Below are 24,753 nucleotides of genomic sequence, written 5' to 3'. Positions count from 1 at the left end.
GCTGACTGTAGTAGAGGGACAGAGGCAGAGGGGTGTTGGTCAGTGGTAAAAGAAGAGGAGGTGACAAGGAAGAAGGCATACCAGAGATTTTGGAAAGAAGTTCATATTCACATCAAGGGACAGAATGGTAGAAGAAAAAAATCCAAAAGCAAAAAAAGTCCACTGGAGGAACTCCCTGAAATTTGCTTTACAAAGAAAAGGAAGGAACCACACTGATGGTTCAATTAATTTTCCTCATTTCTGTTAACTGCTTTTTTTAAAATAGCTAATTGATGCAAGGGAGCAGTTTGTTTTACACCATCCAAATTTCAAACGAGAATTCCATCCACTACTTTGTGGGTCTACCCATATGGGGATTTTCACTGGTAACTTGAAAGAAGAATCAAATAGAGAAGTTTCATACACAAATTTCCAGGTGTGAGTTGCAGTTGTCAATCAGGGGACTTTGATTTTATTTTGGCTCAGTGTACTCTATCTTTTAGGTGATCCCACTGATCTCCATTGTCCTGGAACATGGTACTGCGTAAAAAGAATAGTTCTATGACATTGGTCAAAGGTAGGAGTCATTTAGTTATTGAAAGACTAGAATGTTATGGAGAGGGTGCAGAGATTTACCAGGATGTTTCCTGGGTTGGAAAATATCTCTTATGAGGCAAGGTTAGCGGAACTATGGTTTCTCTCTTTGGAGCGAAGGAGGATGAGATGGGACTTAATAAAGGACAACAAAATTATAAGAGGCATAGAGAAGGTAGACAGCCAGCAGCTTTTTCCCAGGGCAGGATAGGGAAGCATCAGAGGACATCTGCACAAATTGAAGGGAGGAAAGTTTAGTGAAGACATCAGGGTTAATTTAAAAAAAGATATATACACACAGGGAGTTGTGCGTGCCTGGAATGCGTTGCTAGGAGTGGTGGTGGTTGGAGGTTGGAACAATAAGGTAAAGTTTAAGACTCTTAGGCATATGGATGGAAGGGAGGGAGGGAAGGCTTCTTTTAGGATAGGTATATATCAGTCAGCACCACATTGTGGGCCGAAGGGCCTGTACTGTGCTGAAATGTTCTATCTACTAATGCTGTAAACCTACACCACAAAACTCTCAGTGTCTTTGGCTTGGCTTCGCGGGCGAAGATTTATGGAGGGGTAATGTCCACGTCAGCTGCAGGCTCGTTGGTGACTGACAAGTCCGATGTGGGACAGGCAGACATGGTTGTAGCGGTTGCAGGGGAAAATTGGTGGGATGGGGTTGGGTGTTGGGTTTTTCCTCCTTTGTCTTTCGTCAGTGAGATGGGCTCTGCGGTCTTCTTCAAAGGAGGTTGCTGCCCGCCGAACTGTGAGGCGCCAAGATGCACGGTTTGAGGCGATATCAGCCCACTGGTGGTGGTCAATGTGGCAGGCACCAAGGGATTTCTTTAGGCAGTCCTTGTACCTCTTCTTTGGTGCACCTCTGTCACGGTGGCCAGTGGAGAGCTCGCCATAGAACACGATCTTGGGAAGGCGATGGTCCTCCATTCTGGAGACGTGACCTACCCAGCGCAGTTGCATCTTCAGCAGCGTGGATTTGATGCTGTCGGCCTCTGCCATCTCGAGTATTTCTACGTTAGGGATGAAGTACTTCGATGTTAGGGATGAAGTCTGGGTGTATGTAAACATTATAATGATAAGAATCTGCAAACAATACTGTACTCAGATTTCAAAAAACAGGGGAATGACCTTATCGATTTCCAACACATCTCATTGCCTTTTGTGATCTGCACAGCATGGGCAAGGCCACCATTTCTTGTCCATCCCTCATAGCTCCTTGACGAGGTGGTGTGAAACTGTACGACTTGCTGATATAAGTGTCGGTGGTCTGATGAGTAAGTTAGCAGATGGCTAACTTACTATTAGCAGATTAATAGTGGAATTGGTATTGACAAAGGATGGAGTTTAACCAGAACAAGTGTGAGGAGTTGCATGTTGGAAGATTACACCGTCATAGAGTTTCGCAGCTGGCCAAGTGAGTCCCATTTATAGAACTTGGTTCACATCCCTCTCAGCCCTGGTTGGAGGTGAGTGGAAAGATGTATGGAGAGGTTTTGCACTTTGATAACAACATGAGCACAAGGCAGAACATAAAAGTTCATTGGTGGTAGGAAGGTTTGGTGCTCATAAATTAGTCTGCTCTACAATGAAGAAATCCAACACAAATCTGTTGAATGCTTTGTGGGATACCCCATTCGGTCTCCAAGGGATGCCAATCATTGAAATTATCCAACCCCCCTCCCATTCAGACTCCGTCTCTGGACTCGAGCACTGTTCCAGCAGAGGCTCCCAACGAGGCAAGTTACAGCTCTCAGGACTCAACAACAAATCCAATAATTTCAGATAACAAGCCTTTTCCCAGTTTCTGTATTTGCTTGCCCATTTTAATTTCATCAACTTGAAATGTTAACACTGCTTCTCTGTCTGCAAATGTTCCCTAAACTACCATTTCCAGGATTTGTGATTTTACAACAATTTATTCTCATAATCTTTTAATAGAAGGAAAGGGTCAATAATGCTATCTGGAAGCATCAACAAATAAAAACGATGTTAAACAAGAAAGTCTGCAGACATTGGGGTTGAATGTAATACACAAATGTGCTGGAGAAACTCAGCATGTGATGCAGCTTCCAGAGCAGCCAATGTCATGAGGAATAATAACAGGTAGATAACTAAATAAAATGGTGAGGGGAGCGAGAGGAGCACGTGCTAATGGGAAAGAGGTGAATACAGGTGAGAATGTACAATAGAAAGCTGAAAAGTGATGAGAAGAGGGTAGGTCTCTAATAGGAGAAGGAAGGGATGGGGATAAGGATCTGGAGGAAAGGAGACAGGGTAGGGAAAGAGAAACCAGAGGAGGGGGATTAACAAATACTGGAGAAGTTGACATTAATGCTTTCTGGTAGGAGAGTACAAGGAGTTGTTTTCCCCCCCCCCCCAATTTGCAAGTGGCCTCAGTTTAGCAGTGAATGAGGCCATGGGCAGTCATGTCAATGTGGAATTAAAATGGGTGGCCTCTGGGAGGTCCCTGTTATTGCAGAAGACAGAGCGAAGGGTCCTCCACCAAATGATCTGCATCCAGTCTCTCTGATGGTCGAGGAGCCCACAATGGGAGCAGATTCTCAAGTGAAGTGTTGCTTCTCTGGGAAGGACGGTTTGGGCCCCGAATGGTGGTGAGGGAGGGAAACTGTCAAAGCTGCCAGCTAATTCCTCATGGGGTCTAAAAAGTTGCCAGTGAATTGGTTAATGCAACGATTTTAAGTTTTCCAACATTCCATAAATTTAGAAAAGATTCCATGAGGCAGAAAAGCAGTAAGTACAACTTCTTTATTTAAAGAGGGTGGGTGGGAAGGGGAGAAGAAAGCAGACAAAAACAGGCAAACCTGCTCATCAAAGGTAAAAGTTCCATTACTGTCATGTAACACCACATTTAGAATACATGAAATTCTTTGACTTTTGTCTACTGTAAGGCAGAAAAAGAGTTACCACTTTGTCCAGCGCCCCTCTGAGAAACCTATAGCACCTGGTGTTTCTGGTTAGCCTTCCCTCCAAGTACTGACCAGGCCCGAGCCTGCTTAACTTCTGAGATCAGACAATCCCAGCGCATTCAGGTTACTAGGGGGTCAAGTGCCCTACCCCTGATTTGTTGATTTGCATGTTCTGTCACCACCCAAAATCCAGTTAAAACACTGACAAGTTTCCACATGTGATACAAATCAAGATTATACCATCAAGGATCCTCGCCACCCAGGCCATGGCCTTATCTCAGGAAGGAGGTACAGGAACCTGAAGACACACATTCAATGTGACAAAAAACAGCTTCTTCCCCTCCGCCACTAGATTTCTGAACAGTGAACCACAGACACTATCCCCACTTATTTTCTTTTTTTTGGACTAATTATTGATATTTTTAAATCTTGCATTTTCAGAATTGTAATTTATAGTAACTTTATACCGTTTTGCAGAATATTCCTGCCACTAAACAACCAACATTGTGGCATATGTTCATGACAATAACCTGATTCTGTTTCGTCGTCTCCTCTTTGCTTCCCCCATGAACATATCGACTGGATTATGCAGCTATGAACATGATGTTAACAATCACTGCCAAAATTACCATCAAGGATGAGTCTCCCTTTATTGCCCTTGACATATATCACCACTTGGCGGATGCTCTGAAACAATGACACTATCAAGCGAGCTTCCAATAAAGTCTGCAGCGTTCATAAGACTATTAATTCTAGAATAATCAGACACATTAGCCGTCAGTGCTTCTTTCTTTCTTTCAGCCAGGTGAGACATTGGTGGAGATGGGGAGGTAAGAGAGAGAGGAAGTAAACATGACAGGAAATGCATTTAGGGGTAAAGACAAGGATCAGCTCCCCTAAATAGATCGCACACAAGTTAACTGATCTGACCAGAAAGATTCCAAGTGAGCAAAACAGAGCACGGAGTCCTGGTCAGAAAAGCAAGCATTGGCTCCAAGCCTTAAGATGAAGGAGGGAGGATGGAAGGTGAAAGACAATGAGAATTTACTGCACTTTCTTTGAAAGCTGAGAATCAAACAAATAATGCTCTTGGAAACACAATATCACTGAGCAGCAGAGCACTCTGACAACTAGCACAAGCCACAGCCCTCAGGCAAGAGAATCAGGAAATGTTAATGTGTGGTGAAAAGACCAGCAACAATGGGTGGGGAAAAGAGAGAGTCGCCACAGTATAAGCATGGCAAGATAGGTGATTAATAGCTGTATAACATGTACTTCCATCTGACAGGTTTTGTTTCGCAAATCTGAATGTATGCTGCATTACACCCAAGGCCACTAACCTGAACTGCCATTTTCCTTCTTCCTCCCCCCAACCCCCATCAATCTCCTCCGGCAAAGCTGCTGACAGTCCCACTGAGCACTTCCAACAAGCTTACGTTATAATGCTCAGCCTGTGTTGCCTCGGGGTCGGGATCCAGCAGGTGCCATATTCCATCATGGGGCTGAGGCAGTATCCCTAGCAGAGCTGTGTACACACATTTATCCATTGAAGGAGTTTTTGCTTTTCACAGGCCCCTGTTAGCTCATATGTCATGAAATAAATCAGAGAAAAATGAAGTGGCTTCATCAGTTAATCGATTGAACATTGCCTCCAAATTACAGAGGCAACTGTACAATTATAAATCCTGCTACAGTGCATGGCTCTCCACCACAGTTTAATGTCTAACTTACATCAGCTTGCTAGTTTCATTCATTCATCAAATGGTGTCATTATTGGCTCAATGGAAACACATTCTGTTCAAACCCTAATCAAGAGATATGACCAAATCTAAGCTTGGCGCTCAAAGGCAGCTCTCAGGAAATAGATTGATTCCCATACTTTTGCACTTTGAGTTTTTCTCTGTTTTACAGTTTGTTTAAATTTCTTTATTTGTTTACATGTGTATGTTGAGGACAGTGGTTTTTTTTGCACCACCAGTAAGTGACCATTCTGCCTCACCCACAGGAAAAAGAATCTCAGAGTTGTATGTGATGTCATGTTTGGACACCGACATCTATTTTATCTGGAACTCCAGCTCCTAAAACAAAATAACTAGAAGACAGATGGTAGGCTTCCTTGGTTAAAATAAAAATAACACTGTGTTTTCTTCACTTCTCCCTCTCTCAACAGAGGAGTTCACTTCCCTTTGCACTGGCAGACTTTCGCAACTTGTTTGTGCATGTGATTGCTTTCTGTCTATCACCATACGAAGAATAGTGTTTGCACCTTCTTCAGGTGTAGAAGTCAGAGTTATACAACCTAAAACAGGCCCTTCAGCCCAACTAGTCCATGCCAACCAATATGGCATTCTGGGCCAATCCCATTTGCCTTGGTCACTCCAAGCCTCTCATCCATAATTCTGTCCAAATGCCTTTCGGATGTTCCAAATGCAGGACACACTCGGAGTAAAAAATACGTCCTCGCCGGTCCCTCCTAAATCTTTCCCCACTCTCGTTAAACCGATATTCCCTTTAGTTTTAGAATCATCTGCCTGAGAAAAAAAATGTAAGTATTCACTTTGTCCATGCCTACCTTGATTTTATAAGTCTCTTTAAAACCTTCCTTACTGTCCATCAATATAGGGAATAAACCCCCAGGCTATATAACATTATGATGGGTATGGACAGAGTAAATGCAGGCACTGAGGTTAGGAGAAATAAAAACTAGAGGACATGGGCTAAGAGTAAAAGTGGAGAAGTTTAAAGGGAACATGAGGTGGAATTTCTTTATGCAGAGTGGAATGAACTGCCAACTGAATTAACATTTCAGAATCAGAATTTATTGTCATGAGCATGTTACAAAATTCTTTGTTTTGCAGCAGTATTACCATTAAATTTCAAAAATGGTGCAAGAAAAATAGGAGAAAGTGAGAAAGTCTGTGGTTCATTGTCCATTCAGAAATCAGATGGCAGTGGGGAAGAAGCCGCTGGGTGCTCAACTTTAGACTCCTGTACCTTTTTCTTGATGGTAGCAGTCCCCTCCATAAATCTTCGTCCGCGAAGCCAAGCCAAAGAAAGAAAGAAGCAGTCTGAAGAGGGCATGGCCTAGGTGGTGGGGGTACTCTAGGAGAGAGGCTGCTTTCTTAAGGCACCACCTCTTGTAGATGTCCTCGATGGAGTGAAGACTAGTCCTGTGATGTTGCTGGTTGAGTTAACAACTCTGGAGTTTTTTTCCTGACTTAGGCAGACAGTGATGGAACTAGAGAAAATGCTCTCCACGGTATGCCTGAAGAATTTTGGTTCTTTGGTTACATACCAATTCTCTTCAAACTCTTCAAGAAATACAACCACTGGCGAATCTTCTTCATGATTGCAATGACGTGGAGAACAATTTGGACAGGTACATGGATGAGAGGGACATGGAGGGATATGGGCTGGGTGTAGGTCAGTGGCACTAGGCAGAATAATAGTTTGGCACAGACTCTCAGGGCTGAAGGGCTTGCTGCTGTGCCGTAGTGTTTTGAGGGTTCTATCCAACCTTTCCCTAGAACTCAACCACTCCTGTCCAAAAAAACATTCACATGAATCTTCTCTGCAACCCTTCCAAGAAAAGCTGCAAGTGCTGGAATTTTGAGCAAACAAAGAGGAGTCGGAGGGACTCGGAAGGTTCAGCAGCAGACGTGGAACCCACTCCCACCCCCGAGCCTTTCAATTCCTTTTTGTTTGCTCAGACATAAAGCAGGAGATTGACCGGAATCTGACATTCGCTTTGTTTTTTCCTTCCAGAGTTTGGAATATGAATGTAGTTTGTGAAATACTCTTTATCTCTACTTCGAAATGCACAAAAAAGTTTCAGCTATTATCTCCAGAATTTATATGCAAGTTAAGACATGAGTGACTACTAGTGAAATCTACTGGTTTAATGTTGGCGCTTGTAAGTTGACTTGGAACCTGGAAATACAGTAAACATTGAGGACGGCAATAGATTTCAAAAGGATATTATCAGGTTAGTGAAATGGATGAATGAAGGTCAAATAAAACTCAATAAAGAGTAAAATGATATTCCTATTGGAAAGGAGAGGTAATGTGAAATATTCAATGTAATTTGTTAGGAAGTACAGGAACAGAGACAGACCCAGGTATGCATGAATAGAATTTTTCAAAAGAGCCAAGGCAGGTTGTAAAGAAATTCTCAGACAGGATTCTGGAATTGGACCAGCAGGACTGGAGGTTCTGCTCTAGGCAGGGGCGGGGGTGGGGAGTTTAAACTAGAATTATGGGGGGATGGGAACCACAGCACCATCAGAGATAGTGAAGTTGTGGGAAAAGTTGTTTGGTCTGGAGACCAAGACAGTAATAGAAAGGTTGAGCAAAATGAGAACAATGTTCAGAGTTGTGCCTATTTCAATGCAAGGGGAATTAGAGAAAAAGTGGATGAGCTTGGAATATAGATCAGAACTTGGAGTTATGACATTATGGCCATTAATGAGATTTGGTTGCAGGAGGAGCGAGACTGGCAGGTCAATGTTCCAAAAAAAGCACATCAAAATGCGAGAGGAACTCAGCCGGTCTTTTCAGCATCTATAAAAAGCAAATATATGTCACCGATGTTTCAGGCCTGAGCCCTTCTTCAAGGAATAGATAGAATGAGCTAAAAGCAGGAAATCTCAGAATTCAGACATTACCGGCTGGAGGAGGAATCCAGACCCACAAAAGGATGAGGTAAAAATTTATCAAGTCTGTGCGAAAGGAGTCAGGGAAGAGAGAGTCAGAGCTGGGGGAAGGCGATGGGGGAAGAAAGTTGGGGGAGGGGTGGAAGCCAGGGAAATCAATATTAATGCCATCCAGTTGGAGGGTCCCCAGTCGAAAGATGAGGTGTTGTTCCTCCAATTTGCACGTGGTCTCAGTCTGGCAGTGCACGAGACCATGGAAAGACATGCCAGCAGGGGATGGGGCATTGAAATGGGTGGCCACCTAGAGATCAACGATATTGTGGCAGACAGAAGCGAGGTGCTCAACAAAGCAACCTCCCAGATATAGAGGAGGCCACAATGGAGCACCAGATGAGGTAGATAACACCTGCAGATACACAAGTGAAATGTTGGACTATTTGGGGCCTCGAATGCTGGTGAGTTAGGAGGTATTAGTGTAAATGGAGCATCTCCAGTGGTCACAGAGGTAAGTCCCAAGGAAGGGAGGCGTAGTCATGGAGGGAGAGGTCCCTGTGGAAGGTGGAGAGGGAAATATGCATCTAGTGGTGGAATCACATAGTAGGTGGTGGAAATGGCAGAGGAGGATGTGTTCGATGTGGAGGTTGGTGAGGTGGTAGGTGAGGATAAGGGAAGTCCTGTCCATTTTGCACATGGTGGTGGAGGGAGCCATGGAAGATGGGCAGGTAATGGAGGATATGCGGGTGAGCGCTGATTTGATGGCGGTAGAGGGAAAACCACATTGTTTGAAGGAGGAGGACATCTCTGATGATCTGGCATGGAAGCCCTCATCCTGGGTTCAGATGCGATAGAGATGGGAGGAATTGAGAGGATCCCGAGATGGAGACAGAGAGATCAAGGAAAGGGAGAGGGTTGCTAGAGATGGACCTAGTGAATTTGAGGTTGGGGTGGACGTTGGCAGCAAAGTGGATGAGGTCAATGAGCTCGGGTTTCCTGATCATATCAGAGGGTTCAGGACTGGATCTCGAATTTCCAATGGGATTGAATAGGTATTTGGTGCACAAGGTTGCACCAAAGTAGTCATTGATATAGTGGAGTTAATTGAGGGGCTTTGCCTGTATAGACTTGCAGATTGCTCACATAGCCAACAGAAAGGCAGGCATAGCTGGATATCCATGAGTCAAAGGAGAAACTTGCCCCCTCAGGATTCTCCATATGATAACTTCTTTCTCTCAGGTCACCACAGAGTGCCTTTTTGTTTCTCTTAATTCAAGTGAAACATCAGACAGCCAGTCCTCTCCTCTTGCATGAACCACAAGGGCTTTGACCAGGCTGAACTAAGCATTCACAATCCATCTTCCAAAATGGGGTTTTCCACAAGCTTGTCAGCTTGTCCTGTTCCAGTCCCAGTTGCTGCTGCTGACTGTAATTCTGTAGAACTGATCTCTCTCTCTCTCACACACACACACACACAGAGAAAACCTCTTTCTGCTTGCAAAACCACATGACCCTCTTAGAACAGCAATTTCCCTCCAGACTGTCTGCAGCTCTGACAAGTTCTTTCATCTGTTGCCTTTTTGTAACAACAATCCATTAGTGAAGTCACCTTGGCACTCTGCAAAGCTTTTGCAAAGACTGCAGGCCCCAACATGTCTAGAATGAGCAGAGGTCCGTTTTAAAGTGTGACCTACATTAAAAAAACCTGCCCCAATTTATCTCCCAAAAACATATCTATATTCTGTCACAGAACCATGACGCTGCCGCAAAACACCAAATTTCATGGCTTGTTCATGACGATAAATTCTGATTTGTTTCATTTCCAGAGGGGTTGTGAATCGAATTGAATATTGAATATTCATTACTGAACACCTACATATGTGACCTCATAATGGATGTCACGATGAAGTAAAACAAAGAATTCTTACAGTAGAATTGTGAACAAGCATGGGAATTTTGGGATTGTTCCATACAGGGCAGCACAGCTGGTGTAGTGGTTAGCACAACGCTGTTACAGCACCAGCAATCGGGACCAGAGTTCAAATCCCATGCCGTTTGTAAGGAGTTTGTACATCCTCCCCATGACTGCATGGGTTTTCCCAGGGGCTCCAGTTTCCTCCCACCTTTTGAAATGTACCAGGTGTGTAGGTTAACTGAGAGTAGATTGGGTAGCAAAGGCTCATGGGCTGAAATGGCCTGTGACTGTGCTGTATGCATGTCTGAAGCAGTGGTTCTCAATCTTTTTCTTTCCACTCACATACCATTTTCAGTATTTCCTATGCCATCAGTACTCTGAGATTAGTAAGGGATTGAGTAAGGTGGGATGTGAGTGGGAAGGGAAGGTTGAGAATCACTCCTCTAGACCCAATTGATACTGAAATATTTTGCTTAAGAAAAAGGTCATTGGCCCATTTCCTTTGGAGTTTGGAAACCCTGCACATAACGAGTCAATTAGGGATGATTAAAACAGTGGTTTTCAAACTTTTTATTTCCACCCACTTTCCCCCTTAAGCAATCCCTTACTAATCACAGAGCACTGAAGGCATAAAGAATACTTAAAAGTGGTATGTGAGTGGAAAGAAAAAGGTTGAAATCCACTGCTCTAAAGTATGTTTAATTGTTATGATAACCAAATATCTGAACGTAGTTTGATGATCAGAGATTGAGTCCTCCTGATCTATAGAGATCCACATCAAACTGAGCAGGTCACCTTTGTGGAGATAAGGTGTATGGCAAAGCTGATGCTCCAATCAGAAATCCACCTAAAACTAGATTGAAAGATTTGTCTCAAATGCACACATTGTACTTCCAGGTGCCATTCATATTTTTAAGATGGCCGCATTCTGCTCAAAACCAAAACTGCAAAAGAGATAGTATACATATTCTAAAGCAGAGCTGATGTAACGGTGCTTCTCACCTGGACTACCATCAATCAGTGGCATTGAATGCAAATGCTGGAACATGGGTCTAACTTTCCTTTATTATAACTCATATTGAATGATCTTCTTCATTTCGACCCGTGTTCCAGCAGATGTATCCTCTCAGGTTTGTTTGCCTGGCCAGTATCAAGAAAGGAAACCCGTTACTTTATATTCCAGCATTTCCATTCCCAGATATTTAAGGTAGATTTCAAGTAGCCCAGATTTCAAAGCAACTAAATAGATTTGTGCCCAGACAAACTGAAGACCTCACATCCAACAGCAGCAGAAACTAAGATGGGGGTTAGGATTCTGCAAGACTTGCCCATAATTTTGGGAATAAACCTGGGTTAATTATGACCTAAATTTTAAAAATGCTCACCAGATGAGACAGCATCAGTGGAGAAGGAAATGGAATTAATTTATCAGGTCAAAGACCATTCATCAAATGGGCCTTCTAGCGATTCGTCAACATTAAGGTTAATTGTTTCCCTCCACCATGATTGTCGGCAGAATTATAGCCAGCACTGAGGAAGAGTGCAGGAATGAGTTAAATCAAATAGCTGAGTGGTGCCATAACAACAATCTTGTACACAATGTAGCAAAACTAAGGAACTGATGGTGAACTTCAGAAGTGGGAATCCAGGAGAATACAAACAGGTTCTCAGTGAGGCGTCAGTAGTGGAAAGGGTAAAAAATTTTAAATTCCCGGCGTCAACATATCTGAAGATCTATGATGGAGCCTTCGTGTCAATGCAATCATTAAATCTCGCCAGTGGTTGTAATTCGTTGGGATTTGAGAAGATCTGGTACGTCACCAAAGACTCTTGCAAATTTCTACAGGTGTATTATGGAAAGCATTGAGTGGTTGCATCACTGTCTGGTATGGAGGTGCCAATGCACAGGTCAGGAAGACACTACAGAGAATTGTGAACTCAACCAGCATCATCATGGGTATCAGGCTTCACTCCATTAAGGACATCTACAAGAGGCAATGTCTCAAGAAATCAGCCTCTATCCTCAGTGACCCTCACCACCAAGCCCATGCCATCTTCACACTGCTACCATCAGGAAGGAGGTCCAGGAGCCTGAAGACAAACACCCAACTGTACAAAAACAGCTTCTTCCCCTCCGCTATCAGATTTCTGAATGGACAACGAACCACAGACACTTTTTCCCCTCTTCTTTTGCACTATTTGTTTTAAATTCTGTATTTGGAAATTTAATTTTAGCAATTTTGTACATGTAATGCACAATAATGTTGCTGCAAAACAACAAATTTTGCAACATCTGTGACAATAAATTCTGATAGATTCTTATAAAACGCAAAAGATTTTAAACGCAAAAGATTTTACTGTAATGTAAATATGCTCCCTGTTTCCCTCCTCTCCTCCCCCACTTTTTATTCCGGTACCTTGCCTGCTTTTTGTTCATACCTTGAAGGGCTCCAGCCCAAAACATTGGTTACTCTTTGCTTCCTATAGATGCTGCAGGATCTGATGAGTATCTCCAGCTTTTTGTGCATTGCACTGCCCCCTCTCTCTGCTATGCCGAGCCTTCTGGGAATTCTGCACATTTGAATGAGGTCACCTCTCATTTATCTACAAATAGAAGCCTGTCCTACTTAATCTCTCTTTCTTTGATTGTCCTGCCAACTTGTCTGATGATCATTGGACTCTGTGACAAATGACAATGACAAGGTATATGCTGTATTTCCTGAACACACAAAGCCAGACCTACCTCAGTACGCCATCACGCAATATTCCATTAGGAATATTTGCTTTGAAGAATTGTCATTCATTTCCTAATTCTGCTCCCCATAACAGCAGCAGTAGCCTGAGGTAACACCATCATAAAGAGTCATTTCAGATGCACAAATGACCACTTCAAGGCCAGTGTAAACTTGTGAGGAATAAAACATTGTAGGCATGTGACACCGTCACAGATTAGGGGATCTGATCAACATGTACAGAGCTTTGAATTTGCCAGTAGGAGTAAAATTGGAAAGATCAGGCTGCAGGATATGAATGAAACAAGAATTTATTTAAAAAATAACCACAATGTGCAATGCAGGAGATCAAGTCAAGTTTATTGTCAACTGATTTTACAAATACAACCCGACAAAACAGCACTCTCCGGTCCTCGGTGCAAAAAGAAAGCTCACATACACAAACAATATATAGGTAGGACAAATAAATAATTACTGTTTCATGAACATGGCAGTCTCGGACGGTTAGTGTGAGCAGTTCCTTTGGTCGTTCAGCATTCTCACTGTCCATGGGAAGAAGCTGTTCCTCAGCCTGGTGGTGCTGGCCCTTGTATCTTTTCCCTGATGGAAGCAGCTGAAAGATGCTATGTGCAGATTGGAGGGGGTCCTCGATGATTTTGTGCATCCTCTTCAGACAACGATCAGAGTAGATCACATCATGGGGGGGGGGGGGGGGGGGAGAGAAAGGGGAGGGATATTCTAGTGATCCTCCCTGCCACTCTTATGGTCCTGTGGATTGATCTCTGATCAATTTCTCTGCAGCATCTGTACCAGACTGTGATGTAGTTGGCCAGGACACCCTCGATAGAGCTTCTATAGAAGTTTGACATAAATGGTGGCTGGTAACCTTTCCCATTTCAGTCTTCTCAGGAAGTGCAGTTGCTCTTGCACTTCCTGACAAGTGAGGAGATGTTGAGTGCACACAATAGGATAGGTCACTAGTTAAGTGAACTTTGAGCCCTCCACTCTTTCTGTTACAGAGCTGTTGATGTGTAGCGGAGGGTGGATGTTCCTGGTCCTCCTCAAGTCCTTGATCATCTCCTTCATCTTGGCCACATTGGGACTCAGGTTGTTGCTCTCCCACCATTTCACGAGATTTTCTGTAGTGCGACTCATTGTTGTTGCTGATGAGGCCGACAACTGTTTGTGCCATCTGCAAACTTGATGACACTGTTGGAGCTGGATCTGGTATGCAGAAGTGGGTCAAGAGCAGGCTGAGCAGACAACTCTTAGATGCACCAGTGCTCAACACTCTGCTACCGACCCAGACAAACTTGGTCTTTCCATGAGGAAGTCCGGGATCCAGTAACAGTTGAGTCCCACCCAGCTTTTCCACTTGTTTAAATCCATTCAGTTTAAATTCTAGAATTTAAAAAAATTGTTATCCATTTCTTGTAAAATTTTAGTTGTTGCACAAATTTGGCAAGATAGTGGCTGGTGAAATACAACATGGAAAGAGGCCCTTCTGCCCACTGAGTGAACATCAACCACAACTCCACCCATCCATAGGATAGGTTCTGAGGGATATGGGGCAAACGCAGCCTTTTGGGACGAGTGTGGGTGGGACATTTTGGCCAGCATGAGCAAGTTGGGGCGAAAAGCCGGTTTTCTCTCTGACTCCATGTACATCAATCCAAACTTGTATTTTCCCCACATCCTCAACTCTTCCCCCACCCCCACTCTAATGTTTTCAATTCACCCCACTAAGGCATCCATGTCTTTGGAATGTGGGTGGAACCTATGTGGTTACAGGGAACATCACACAGACAACACCCAAGGTTAGGGAGGAATCCAGGTCACAAGTGCTGCAAGGCAGCAGGTCCATTGTGTTTTACCAATAAAACGGAAATGGTTGCTTTAGCCTGCAGGCAAATGGATGTTGGAAATTGTAACTGAAACCCTCTGATCCTTGTTCTACCATTCTGAATAGTCATCTCTGAGCTAATCAAAATGGAACTCCTTATGAAGACAATGATGAAGATATAATTACATAGGTTTCAATCAGATATTTGCCGATACCAAAATGTTAATTTAGTTTTATTTGACTACAGGGATTATGAATTATGCAAGTATTCTTCACATCAATGTACTACAAAAATGCAAACTTCTGTCATTAAATCCAAAGATACAGTTGCTGAGATGTAACTAATATCTTAATTTCAGATGTCCACCTCAATTAAAAAAAAAACTATTATTATGACATTTGCTTTGAAAAGGCATTTGAAGAGACATTTGTTGCAGTAATATACGAACTGAAATAAAACCATATTATATAGGCATTACAGAGAGAGAGAGAACAGTACAACACAGGCCCTTCAGCCCACAATGTTGTGCCAACTTACATGAAGCTACTCAACAATCTAAGCCTTCCCTACCTCACACCTTTCTTTTTCTGGCTTCTACGTGCCTGTGTAAGAGACTATGAATGACCCTATTGTACCCGACTGCACCACCATTCCTGGCAATGCATTCCAGGCATTCACCACTCTCTGTAAAAGCATACTCCTGATGCCCACCCCCAAAAAAACCCGTACTTTAATTCCAATTTTATATAATGCAGAAGAGATCATTGGGCCCCATCAAATCTGTGCCAGTTCTCAGACCAACTCTGTCATTCCCATTCCCCAACTGATTTCCCTGCAACCCATTTTCTCCCACATGTTCATTCTCCTTCCACCTGCCTACAATTGGGTTGATTTATTGTAGCCACTTACTCTCAAATTGGATTCCCAGCATTAACTAAATTTTAAATTCTGTATCCTTCCAATTTGGGTCTTTTCAAGTTCAAGTGTATTGTAATCTGACTGTTCAGGCATAACCAGATGAAACGACCCTCAAACTCTTTGCTATATCTGTTGTCAAGTTGCCGATTACTGTCACTTCTCCTTGTATTTCTCTGCCCTCGAATTTCTTCTTTAACCTGCTCCTGGTTACAGTTTGTAGGAGCTTGTTTTGTGCAAATAAGCCACCTATCTTCTTGCAGGATATGAACAGGTAACAGACCTCAGAAGCAAGAGTCTAAATGGTAAATCTGGAGACCTTGAAAGTTGCAGCAGCATGAAAAAAATCCACATGCAAAATATTAGCTTTTAAATTTAGACATACAGCACGATAACAGGTCCTCCTGGCCCACGTGTCCATGTCACCCAAATATCCTAATTAACCTACAACCCCTGTACATTATTGAAGGGTGGGAGGAAACCCATGCAGACACAGGGAGAATGGACTTGGACCCGGGTCACTGGTGCTAACTGTGCCACCCATCAGCTTGAATGGTTTTAGATCCTCTCCGAACGATATTCACTAGCAAAATATCTTTTGAGAGGTAGTTTTATTTTCCACTCAACCACTCCAGTGACACTCTCTTCTTTCCCCTTCTATTAGATAGAAAACACAAGCCTCCAGATTTAAGTGGTTTATTTCCTGCTGTTATCAGACTGTTTTGAGTATTTCATTAATATAAACAAGATATATAATCACACAATCTTTAAAATTTTATATGCATCAAATCTATTAAACATCTGCAAAATTCATCCCCCTCCCCACCCCCCCATGAGTACAAAAATATAGTTTCACATACCGTCAAAGGTCTAATTTTTCAAGGATACCACCTTGACCCCTACATAATCCAACTATGGTTGCCATATCTTAATGAATGTATCATACTCATTCTTTAAATTACAAGTAATTTTCTCCATGGGTATACAACTTTGCTGTGGCCAAGAAGTGTCTCGCAATGACCAGGAAATCTGACTCTCCACTTCTTATTGTTATCAGACTCTTGAATGGACTTCCTCTCAGAAAACTTTTCTTTATCTCCTGCACTTGGTTCTAGTGTACCTTAATGAAGTGCTCAGGCCCTGAGCATGGTTTTAATATAGATCTTTGACCGATATGGGACTGCAGAGTTTCTCAGGCACATTTGCGAACTTATGACAATCCCAGTGTCAGACTTCCTGTTTCACACTATACCTTGCACTTGTTGACGCTGTACTTTTGTTTTATTAATGTACTATCTGCTGCACTTTTAAGTGTGGGTCAACTTGCCTGGATAGCACGGAAGATAAAGTTTTTCACTGTAGTTTGGTACACGTTACAACAGGCAATTCAATTCATCCTACTTCCCTCGCAAACACACACAGTAAATTAGAGAACACATTTCCCACTCACTCACCCCACCCATCACCAGGTCTCTCCATGCAATGAATAAAAGTGTGATCAATGCAATAAGCTTTTCACAAAACAATTCAAATGATATGGCTTCAAAAGCTGATGCAGAAAATAAAAGTTTGTGGTGTAGAAGATGATGTATCTGCAGGGATAAAGTCTGGCTGGCTAACAGAAAACAAAAGATCCTTATCAAGTCAGCAAGTTGTAATGTGTGCTGTACCACAGAGATTAGTGTTTTATCTATTTCCATGAATTTCTTGGATTAAGGCTACTACAGTTTTCAGGTACTTGTGTGGGCAAAAATCTGACTAAATTAAGGAAAGTGAGAACGATGAAAGGTTTTGAAAGGCTGGAGTGGAACCATATCAGCTCCTGTCTGAGTGGCAACACTGATCCATTCCAATTTGCCTACCATAGTAACAGTTGCCATCTCACTGGCTCTACTCAAAGCCCTGGAGCATCTGGATAGCAAAGATACAAACATCAGGATGCACTTTATGAACTACAGTTCAGCATTTAACACTGTCATCCCCTCAAAACTGATCAGTAAGCTCCAAGACTTGGGACTCAAAACCCCACTGTGTAGTTAGATCCTGGATTTCTTCATCTACAGACCACAATCAGTAAGGACTGGCAAGAACATCTCCACACTTTCCATTAGTACTGGAACCCCACAGGGCTGCATTCTTCACCCCCTCCTATGAAAATGTAGCTCTGTACAACACCATCTACAAATTCATTGACAATACCACTGTATGGGTTGTATAAAAAAGGGGATGAGTCTGCATACAAGATGGAAATTGAAAACTTGGCTGAATGATGCACCAACAAGAACCTCACACTGAATGTCACCAAAATCAAGGAGCTGATTGTTGACTTCAGGAAAGCAAAAGCAGAGCCATATTATTAGGAGATCAGAGGTGGAGCAAATTTAAGTTCTTGGGAGTCACCATCTTAGACGAAACTTCCTCGACCCAACCCACTAATGGCATTGTGAAGAAGGCATGTCATCAACTCTACTTCCTCAGGAATTTGCAGAGGTTTGGATTTGACAGAAGTGACCAGTTGTATCATGGGCTAGTATAGAAATACCAATATACAAGAGCGCAAAGCCCTACAAAAGGTAGTGGACACAACCCAGGACATGAGAGGCATGGAGAATATCTACACGGAAACATTGCTGGCAGAGAGCAACAGCAATCATAAAGGATCCATACCAGCTAGCACACTACTACCATCTGGAAAGATGTATCCGTTCCACAAGACTCGCACCACCAGGTTCAGGAGCAGGTGCTCCCCTCCACCATCAGACTCCTCAACAACAAACTCAATCAGGGAGTCATTTAAGGACTTGTACTTTTGCACTTCATTGATTTTTTTAAATCTCTGTATTACAGAGTTTGTTTTAATTTCTTTACTTGTTTACAGTTGTATGTTGAGCAGAATTTTTTGTGCAACCAATAAGAGGCAATTCTGCCTGGCCCACAGGGAAAAAAAATCTCAAAGTTGTATTTGATGCCATGCATGTACTCTTGACAAAAATCTGAAGTCTGAATATCTGACTTCTGGAAAATGTGAAAGTATATATATTCACAGAAAAAACAAACCTCAAAATGGTGAAAGATCACAGAGCTCAGAGATGTAGAGGTATTTGATACCCTAACGTGTGATTCACACAATGCTAGTATGCAGGAGAGCTAACAGAGTTGGAAACAAAGTAAGGAGATTAAGCTTCAATGGAGCCACACCTGGAATACAGGGTACCCTATTTGTCTTCTTATTGAAGGATGGATGTTGGAAACCATTCAGAGAATGTTAACAATGCCGGCATTGGAGACCATCATATGACACTGGAGTTTATAAAGTCCCCAACAATCTGGACTCCACTACTGCTCGCAGCAATTAATTCCACAAATTTGCCACCCTCTGGGTAAAGTAGTTTCTCCTCATTTCTGTTCTTAAGGGACATTTTTTGTATTCTGAGGCTGTGCCCTCTGGTCCTAGACTCACCCACCCTAGGAAACATCCTCTCCATGTCCACCCTATCATTACCAACCTGGACCAAGAGGGCAGTGCTGCCAGAGCCGCTGTAGCCACAAGGGGCTGCAGATTGTGGGGAAGCTGAGGATTGGAGCAAGGCACCAGAGGACAGGAAGATCACGCACTGTCTGAGAAGGACAAGTGGAGGAGACAAGCCACAGTGACAACCCAATGAGGGAGCTCTGCGGTTGAGGGACCAGTGCATGCAGTGGGTTGCTGGCGACTCAAGGCGAGGAACCCATGGAAGCTGTGGCCTGCGGTCAGAAGACTCGCGCTGGGCTGCGGACTGCTGTAAACTGGCTTGAACTGGGGTATCGCAACTGGGATGGGAGGAAGTTCCGAGAGTGCTGGAGGGCCCCTGACCGTGTCGAAGATTCGGATCTGGAGTTCGGGTTGCCAATGGTTTGGACTGGACCCCGTGCTTAGTGGTGCTTAGGCAATTCCTTCTGGTGGCAAATCTGTCTGCCTTGCAGCAGGGAAAAGAAAAAATTTCATGTAATAGGACACTGTTTTATAACTCTGACAATAAATTGAATCTGGACGCTCATTCTAAAGATGCCATCTCATGTTGTCCCCTGGAAGGAACCGATTTTTACTGTGATATGCAAATTTCATTGATGAGAATACATTTCTTTGCTGGAAAAAGAACACATCCTCCCCCCCCCAAATAGTGCAATGGCCTCGCCGTGACTTTGGCCGAGGTTGGGGAAGGGATGTGGCTCACCTCGGGAGGAGCTGGCCGACCCGTAGAACGCGACCCCTCGCTCCTCCTCTGGGGCTGCTTCAGTGCCCGTTTCACCTCGGATCGGAGCTCCAAGTAACAGAGCAGGGTGACCAGGTGAAGGCACATCGACAGCACAAGGACGCTCAGGAAGACGCCGCCGTGGTTGCACCGCTTCGTGCACGGGCCGCTTGTGGGAAGACTTTCCTCGCAGTTCGACAACTTCCCCTCGAAACTTTTGGTTGCCATTTTTCAAGGTGCAAATGTATATCGGTTTGTTTCTAAAGCATCGCACTCAGGGGCGGATTTTCCCTCAATCCCAATGAACTGGTTTCAGCGCTGAACGCAGGGAAAGTTGAAGAGGGTTAGAAGCCATAGCAAGGAGCCGCCTCCCCTTCATTGGTCCCCCCCGGTGGCCCGCCTCCCCTTCATTGGTCCCCCCAGTGGGCCGCCTCCCCTTCATTGGTCCCCCCAGTGGGCCGCCTCCCCTTCATTGGTCCCCCCCAGAGGCCCGCTTCCCCTTCATTGGTCCCCCAGAGGCCCGCCTCCCCTTCATTGGTCCCCCAGAGGCCCGCCTCCCCTTCATTGGTCCCCCCAGTGGGCCGCCTCCCCTTCATTGGTCCCCCCCAGAGGCCCGCTTCCCCTTCATTGGTCCCCCAGAGGCCCGCCTCCCCTTCATTGGTTCCCCCCCAGTGGGCCGCCTCCCCTTCATTGGTCCCCCCCAGTGGCCCGCCTCCCCTTCATTGGTCCCCCCCGGTGGCCCGCCTCCCCTTCATTGGTCCCCCCCGGTGGGCCGCCTCCCCTTCATTGGTCCCCCAGAGGCCCGCCTCCCCTTCATTGGTCCGCCTGATTTTGCAGGGATCAGCCCCTGCGCAGTCGGGAACCACGGTCGCGCAGAAGCGGCCGGCTCTGCCCAGCCCCTCCACGCTCCCAACTGGTGCTGGAGATCGTTTCCCCCAGTCATTCTGTAGAAATCATTACCTGGGGATTTTTTTCCATGTCACCATAAGGGATTTTTAATATTGCAAAGCAGCAAGTTTTTCCCAAAATGAATTTCTTGACAGTAGTTGCTGTCTTTCCTGGGGAGAGAAACACAAAGGTCTGCAATGCTGAGATTGTAATCAAAACACACACAAAAATACAGACCAGCCGAGTTCCTCCAGCATTTCTGTGTGTTTTTTCTTCAAGATACCCCTGACTGGAGGCACCAGAATCTTGAGCAAACAACGAGAACCTGGAAGGACTCCACAGGTCAGGCAGTGTTCATGGACTGAAATGGACAGTCAACCGTTCATCCATTGAGGCTTGCGATAGAAAGGTAACGATTCCGTTATTGTCATACATTTGGAATTCTTTCACTTTTTGTCTACCATAAAGGCAGACGGAGAGTCCCCACTTTGTCCAGCGCCCCTCACAGAAACCTACAGCACCTGGTGTTCCCTCCAAGGACTGACCCGTCCTGGATAATCTCAGGTATATTCAGGCTATATAGGCTTTACACTCAATGTCCACAAATCAAAGGTCCTTTATTGAATGTGTCCTGTGGCACCACATTGGCCTCAGGCAATAAAGGCTGGAAAAAAATTCACCCCTTTCCATACTGATGATGAGTTTGCGCCTGGCTCCAACATCTGAAATCTCGTGCGTCTCATTGAGATTTAGCATTGCCTCTGGTTGATAAAGGAGCAGACCTCAGACTTGAACAAAATTCAGAGTCTACCAGTGATTGTTCAAAGTTGAACATTCAGATTTATTGTCAGAGTACGTACAAAACATCACATACAACCCTGCAATTCTTTTTCCTGCAGACCAGGCAAAATTTCTACTTACTGGTAATGCAATAAATGGAACTCAAGAAAGAGAGAAATGTAAACAAGCTGTGCAATACAGAAAAAAAGTATTCAGTAATAAATAAAGTACGAGTCCTTAAATGAGTACTTGATTGAGTTTATTGTTGGTGAGTCTGATGGTGGAGGGGGAGCAGCTGTTCCGGAACCTGGTACAAGTCTTGTGACACCTATACCTCTTTCTTGATGGCAGCATAAAGAATAGACCATGTTCTAGGTGGTGTAGATCCTTCTATGGTAGCATTCCATGTAGATTTTCTCGATAGTGGGGAGTTTTGCTTGTGCTATACTGGGCTGTGTCCATGATCTTTTGCAAGGCTTTCTGCTCAGATGTATTGGTGTCCCCTTAACAGGCCATGATGCAGCCGGTCGGCACACTTTCCATCACACATCGGTCGGTAGAAGGTTTCAGATATCATACTGAACCTCTGCAAACTCCTGACGAAGTAAAGGTGATTCCCCCCATGATCATTGGATAGTACACCTCTGGTTTTCCCATCCTGATGTCCGCAATCAGCTCCTTGGATTTGATGGCATTGAATGCAGGCTTGTTGTCAGTAAACCATTCAACCAAGTTTTCAGTGTCCCTCCTGTATACCTGACTCATCACTCCCTTTTATACTACCCACTACAATGGCATTGACAGCAAATTTGTGGGTGGTGTTGTCATGCCAAGCCATACAGACTCACGCTCCTGTGTGCATCTGAGATTGAGAGCCACAGAAAGATATAGCAAAGAAACATCTCTTCATCCCACCAACTCTGTACTCACCATCAAACATTCGTTCACACTAATCTTACTTTAGTTACTTTTAAAAATTCAACCCCCTTTCTCATCAGCTCTCCCAGATACTACCACTCACCTACACATTAGGAGTGATTTATAGAAGCCAATTAACCAAGTTGCCCACTGGGTAGTCTCTAGCCCAATGATTATCCGATTTCAGGTCCACTTACGTACCTCTTCTTTCCAAAACTCAAGCCTCCCAGCCCAATATTGCAGAGTTTCTTTCCCTCCTTATGTGGTTTCATCTTCCAATCACACACACAACCCACTGGGTTCCCAGTACCCTCCCTTGCTGTTTACTTCTGCTCACCATTCTTTCCAAATCTTGCATTCTTTTCAGATTCTATAATCTGCTACCCTCTGTTGTCCTTGTTTATCACTTCCCAGTCTCTTATCTGCTTTCCTCACTCATCTGGTTCCACCTGTTCATCAACACATCCTCACCTGGATTAACTAATTGCTTTTAAACTCCTATCTCACTGCTCCCTTTGCCTCTTTATATTGGAAATCTTCTCTTCGCACTGTCATTCTTGATGGAGGGTCTCAACCTGACACATCAAGATCAAAATCATTTTCACCTTACCACCAGCCACATCTACACCTTCCCACCTGTTTCTGCCTTCCACAGGGGTCATTCCTTCCATGACTCCCTTGTCCCCTCATATCTCGCCAACCATCTTTCATTGACTCCTTGCACTTCCCTCTTCGCTCACCACCATCTAGGTACCTAAACAATCATATGGGACGTTAATGTGCACCTCCTCCATCCTAATCATGCTCCCGATGTGGCCTCTACTGCATCAGTGAGACTGACTTGGGGACCATTTCACAGAGCATCTATGCTCTGTCTGTAATGGCTATCCCAACTTTCCAGTTGCATGCCATTTCAACAACCCTTTCCATTCCCACACTGACCTGTCCATCCTTGGCCTTCTCAGCTGCTAGCGTGAGAACCATCGTAAACTGAAACAACACTGTGGCAGTCTATTGTGCACTTGTATGAACAATGAATTTTCACATTTTGGGTAATGAGTACCCTCTCTTCTTCTAAGCTACTTTTGTTCTCCCGCTGGTCTCCACCCCATTTTTGACACATTTCTGACCCATCCACACTTATCCATGCCCTTCCTCTCTCCCATTCTCATCCCAATTCCTCTGGTTTCATCCTCATCCATCCAGATTGATTATTTCCCCCTCCCATCCTCCTCTCACCTTTGGATCTATCTGGTCCCATCTGTCCTTTCCTAACAGCTCTTCTCCAACAGCTGTCATTATTATCAGCTTCTCATCTGATTCCAGCACCTTTGTCTCCACATCATCCTGCTTCACCCTGTATGACACAATTTACTTCATCTCTCACTCTGTTTGCTCTTGCCTCTGTCAATCACCCTTAACTCTGTCTTGGTTCACCAATCCCAGTTAGCGCAACGCTGTTACATTGTCAGCAATCGGGATCAAGGTTCGAATCTCGTCCTGTCTATCAGGAGTTGGTATGTTCTCCCTGTGTCTGTGTGGATTTTCTCTGAGCGCTCTGGTTTCCACCCACCATTCAAAATGTACCAAAATGTAGGTCAATTGGGTGTAATTGGGTTACACAGGCTCATGGGCTAAAAGGTCCTGTTACCATGCTGTACCTCTAAATTTAAAATCCTATGGCCCATGTCCAACTCCTCCTCTTTGTCCATGTTTTACCAGCTATCTCCCCTCTGTATGTTCTTTCTTGATGAAGGGTCCTGGCCCGAAATGTTGACCATTCTTATTCTTGATCCTCAGTAGATTATTTGATGTTCCAGACTCCAACATCTGCAGGATCTTGTGTGTATCAAATTCAGGTTTATTGTCACATAACATGGGACCCCTGCTCGTTGTGATTTTTATAAATGACCTGAGCAAAGAAGTGGGTTGGTAGGTTTGCAGATGATATGAAGGTTGAAGGTGTCATGGATAGTGTTGAAGGTTGTCGTAGGTTGCCACAGGATATAGACAGGATGCAGAGTTCAGTGGAAAAGTGGCAGAGTTCAATCTCAATTAAATGTGAGGTGATGCATTTTGATCAGTGTCGGAGCCAAAGTGGGGGGGGGGGGCATTTGTGGACATTGCCCCTCCAAACAAGATATTGTGAACCCCACCCATGGCTAGGGTGGCCAGACATCCAAATTTAGTCCGGACAGTCTAACTTTTGAGTAATCTGTCCTCCATTTGGCGCCACCACGAGCTGGACATTAATTTGTCTCCCATTTTGGAGTGTAGGAGCAGAAAGGGGGCATTTACCATTTTAATTGTGGTTTCCCAGGGTCCATAGGCCATGTGCAGCCATGTTTCTTCTTGTGTGCATGCGCCAGTGCTG

At 44.2% G+C, this 24,753-nt stretch overlaps 1 protein-coding gene across 10 annotated transcripts in view; it reads right to left on the bottom strand.

Moving 5' to 3' along the window:
- LOC138740299 (ectodysplasin-A-like) overlaps positions 1-20,172 on the bottom strand; it is a 126,736-nt gene extending 106,564 nt beyond the window's left edge. For all 10 annotated transcript variants that reach the window (XR_011342810.1, XM_069892760.1, XM_069892761.1 and 7 more), the window contains exon 1: positions 19,776-20,172. Coding sequence is in view for 9 of the 10 variants with exons in the window: in XM_069892760.1 (XP_069748861.1) it covers positions 19,776-20,021 (246 nt within the window). In the remaining variant the exon portion in view is untranslated. The remainder of the gene's footprint in view (positions 1-19,775) is intronic.
- Positions 20,173-24,753: the final 4,581 nt, after the last annotated feature.

This window comes from Narcine bancroftii, chromosome 8, assembly GCF_036971445.1.
Source record: "Narcine bancroftii isolate sNarBan1 chromosome 8, sNarBan1.hap1, whole genome shotgun sequence".
In the NCBI taxonomy this organism is placed as follows: Eukaryota; Metazoa; Chordata; class Chondrichthyes; order Torpediniformes; family Narcinidae; genus Narcine; species Narcine bancroftii.
The sequence above is the reverse complement of the archived record's forward strand: the minus strand, read 5'-3'. Positions and strand labels throughout refer to the sequence as shown.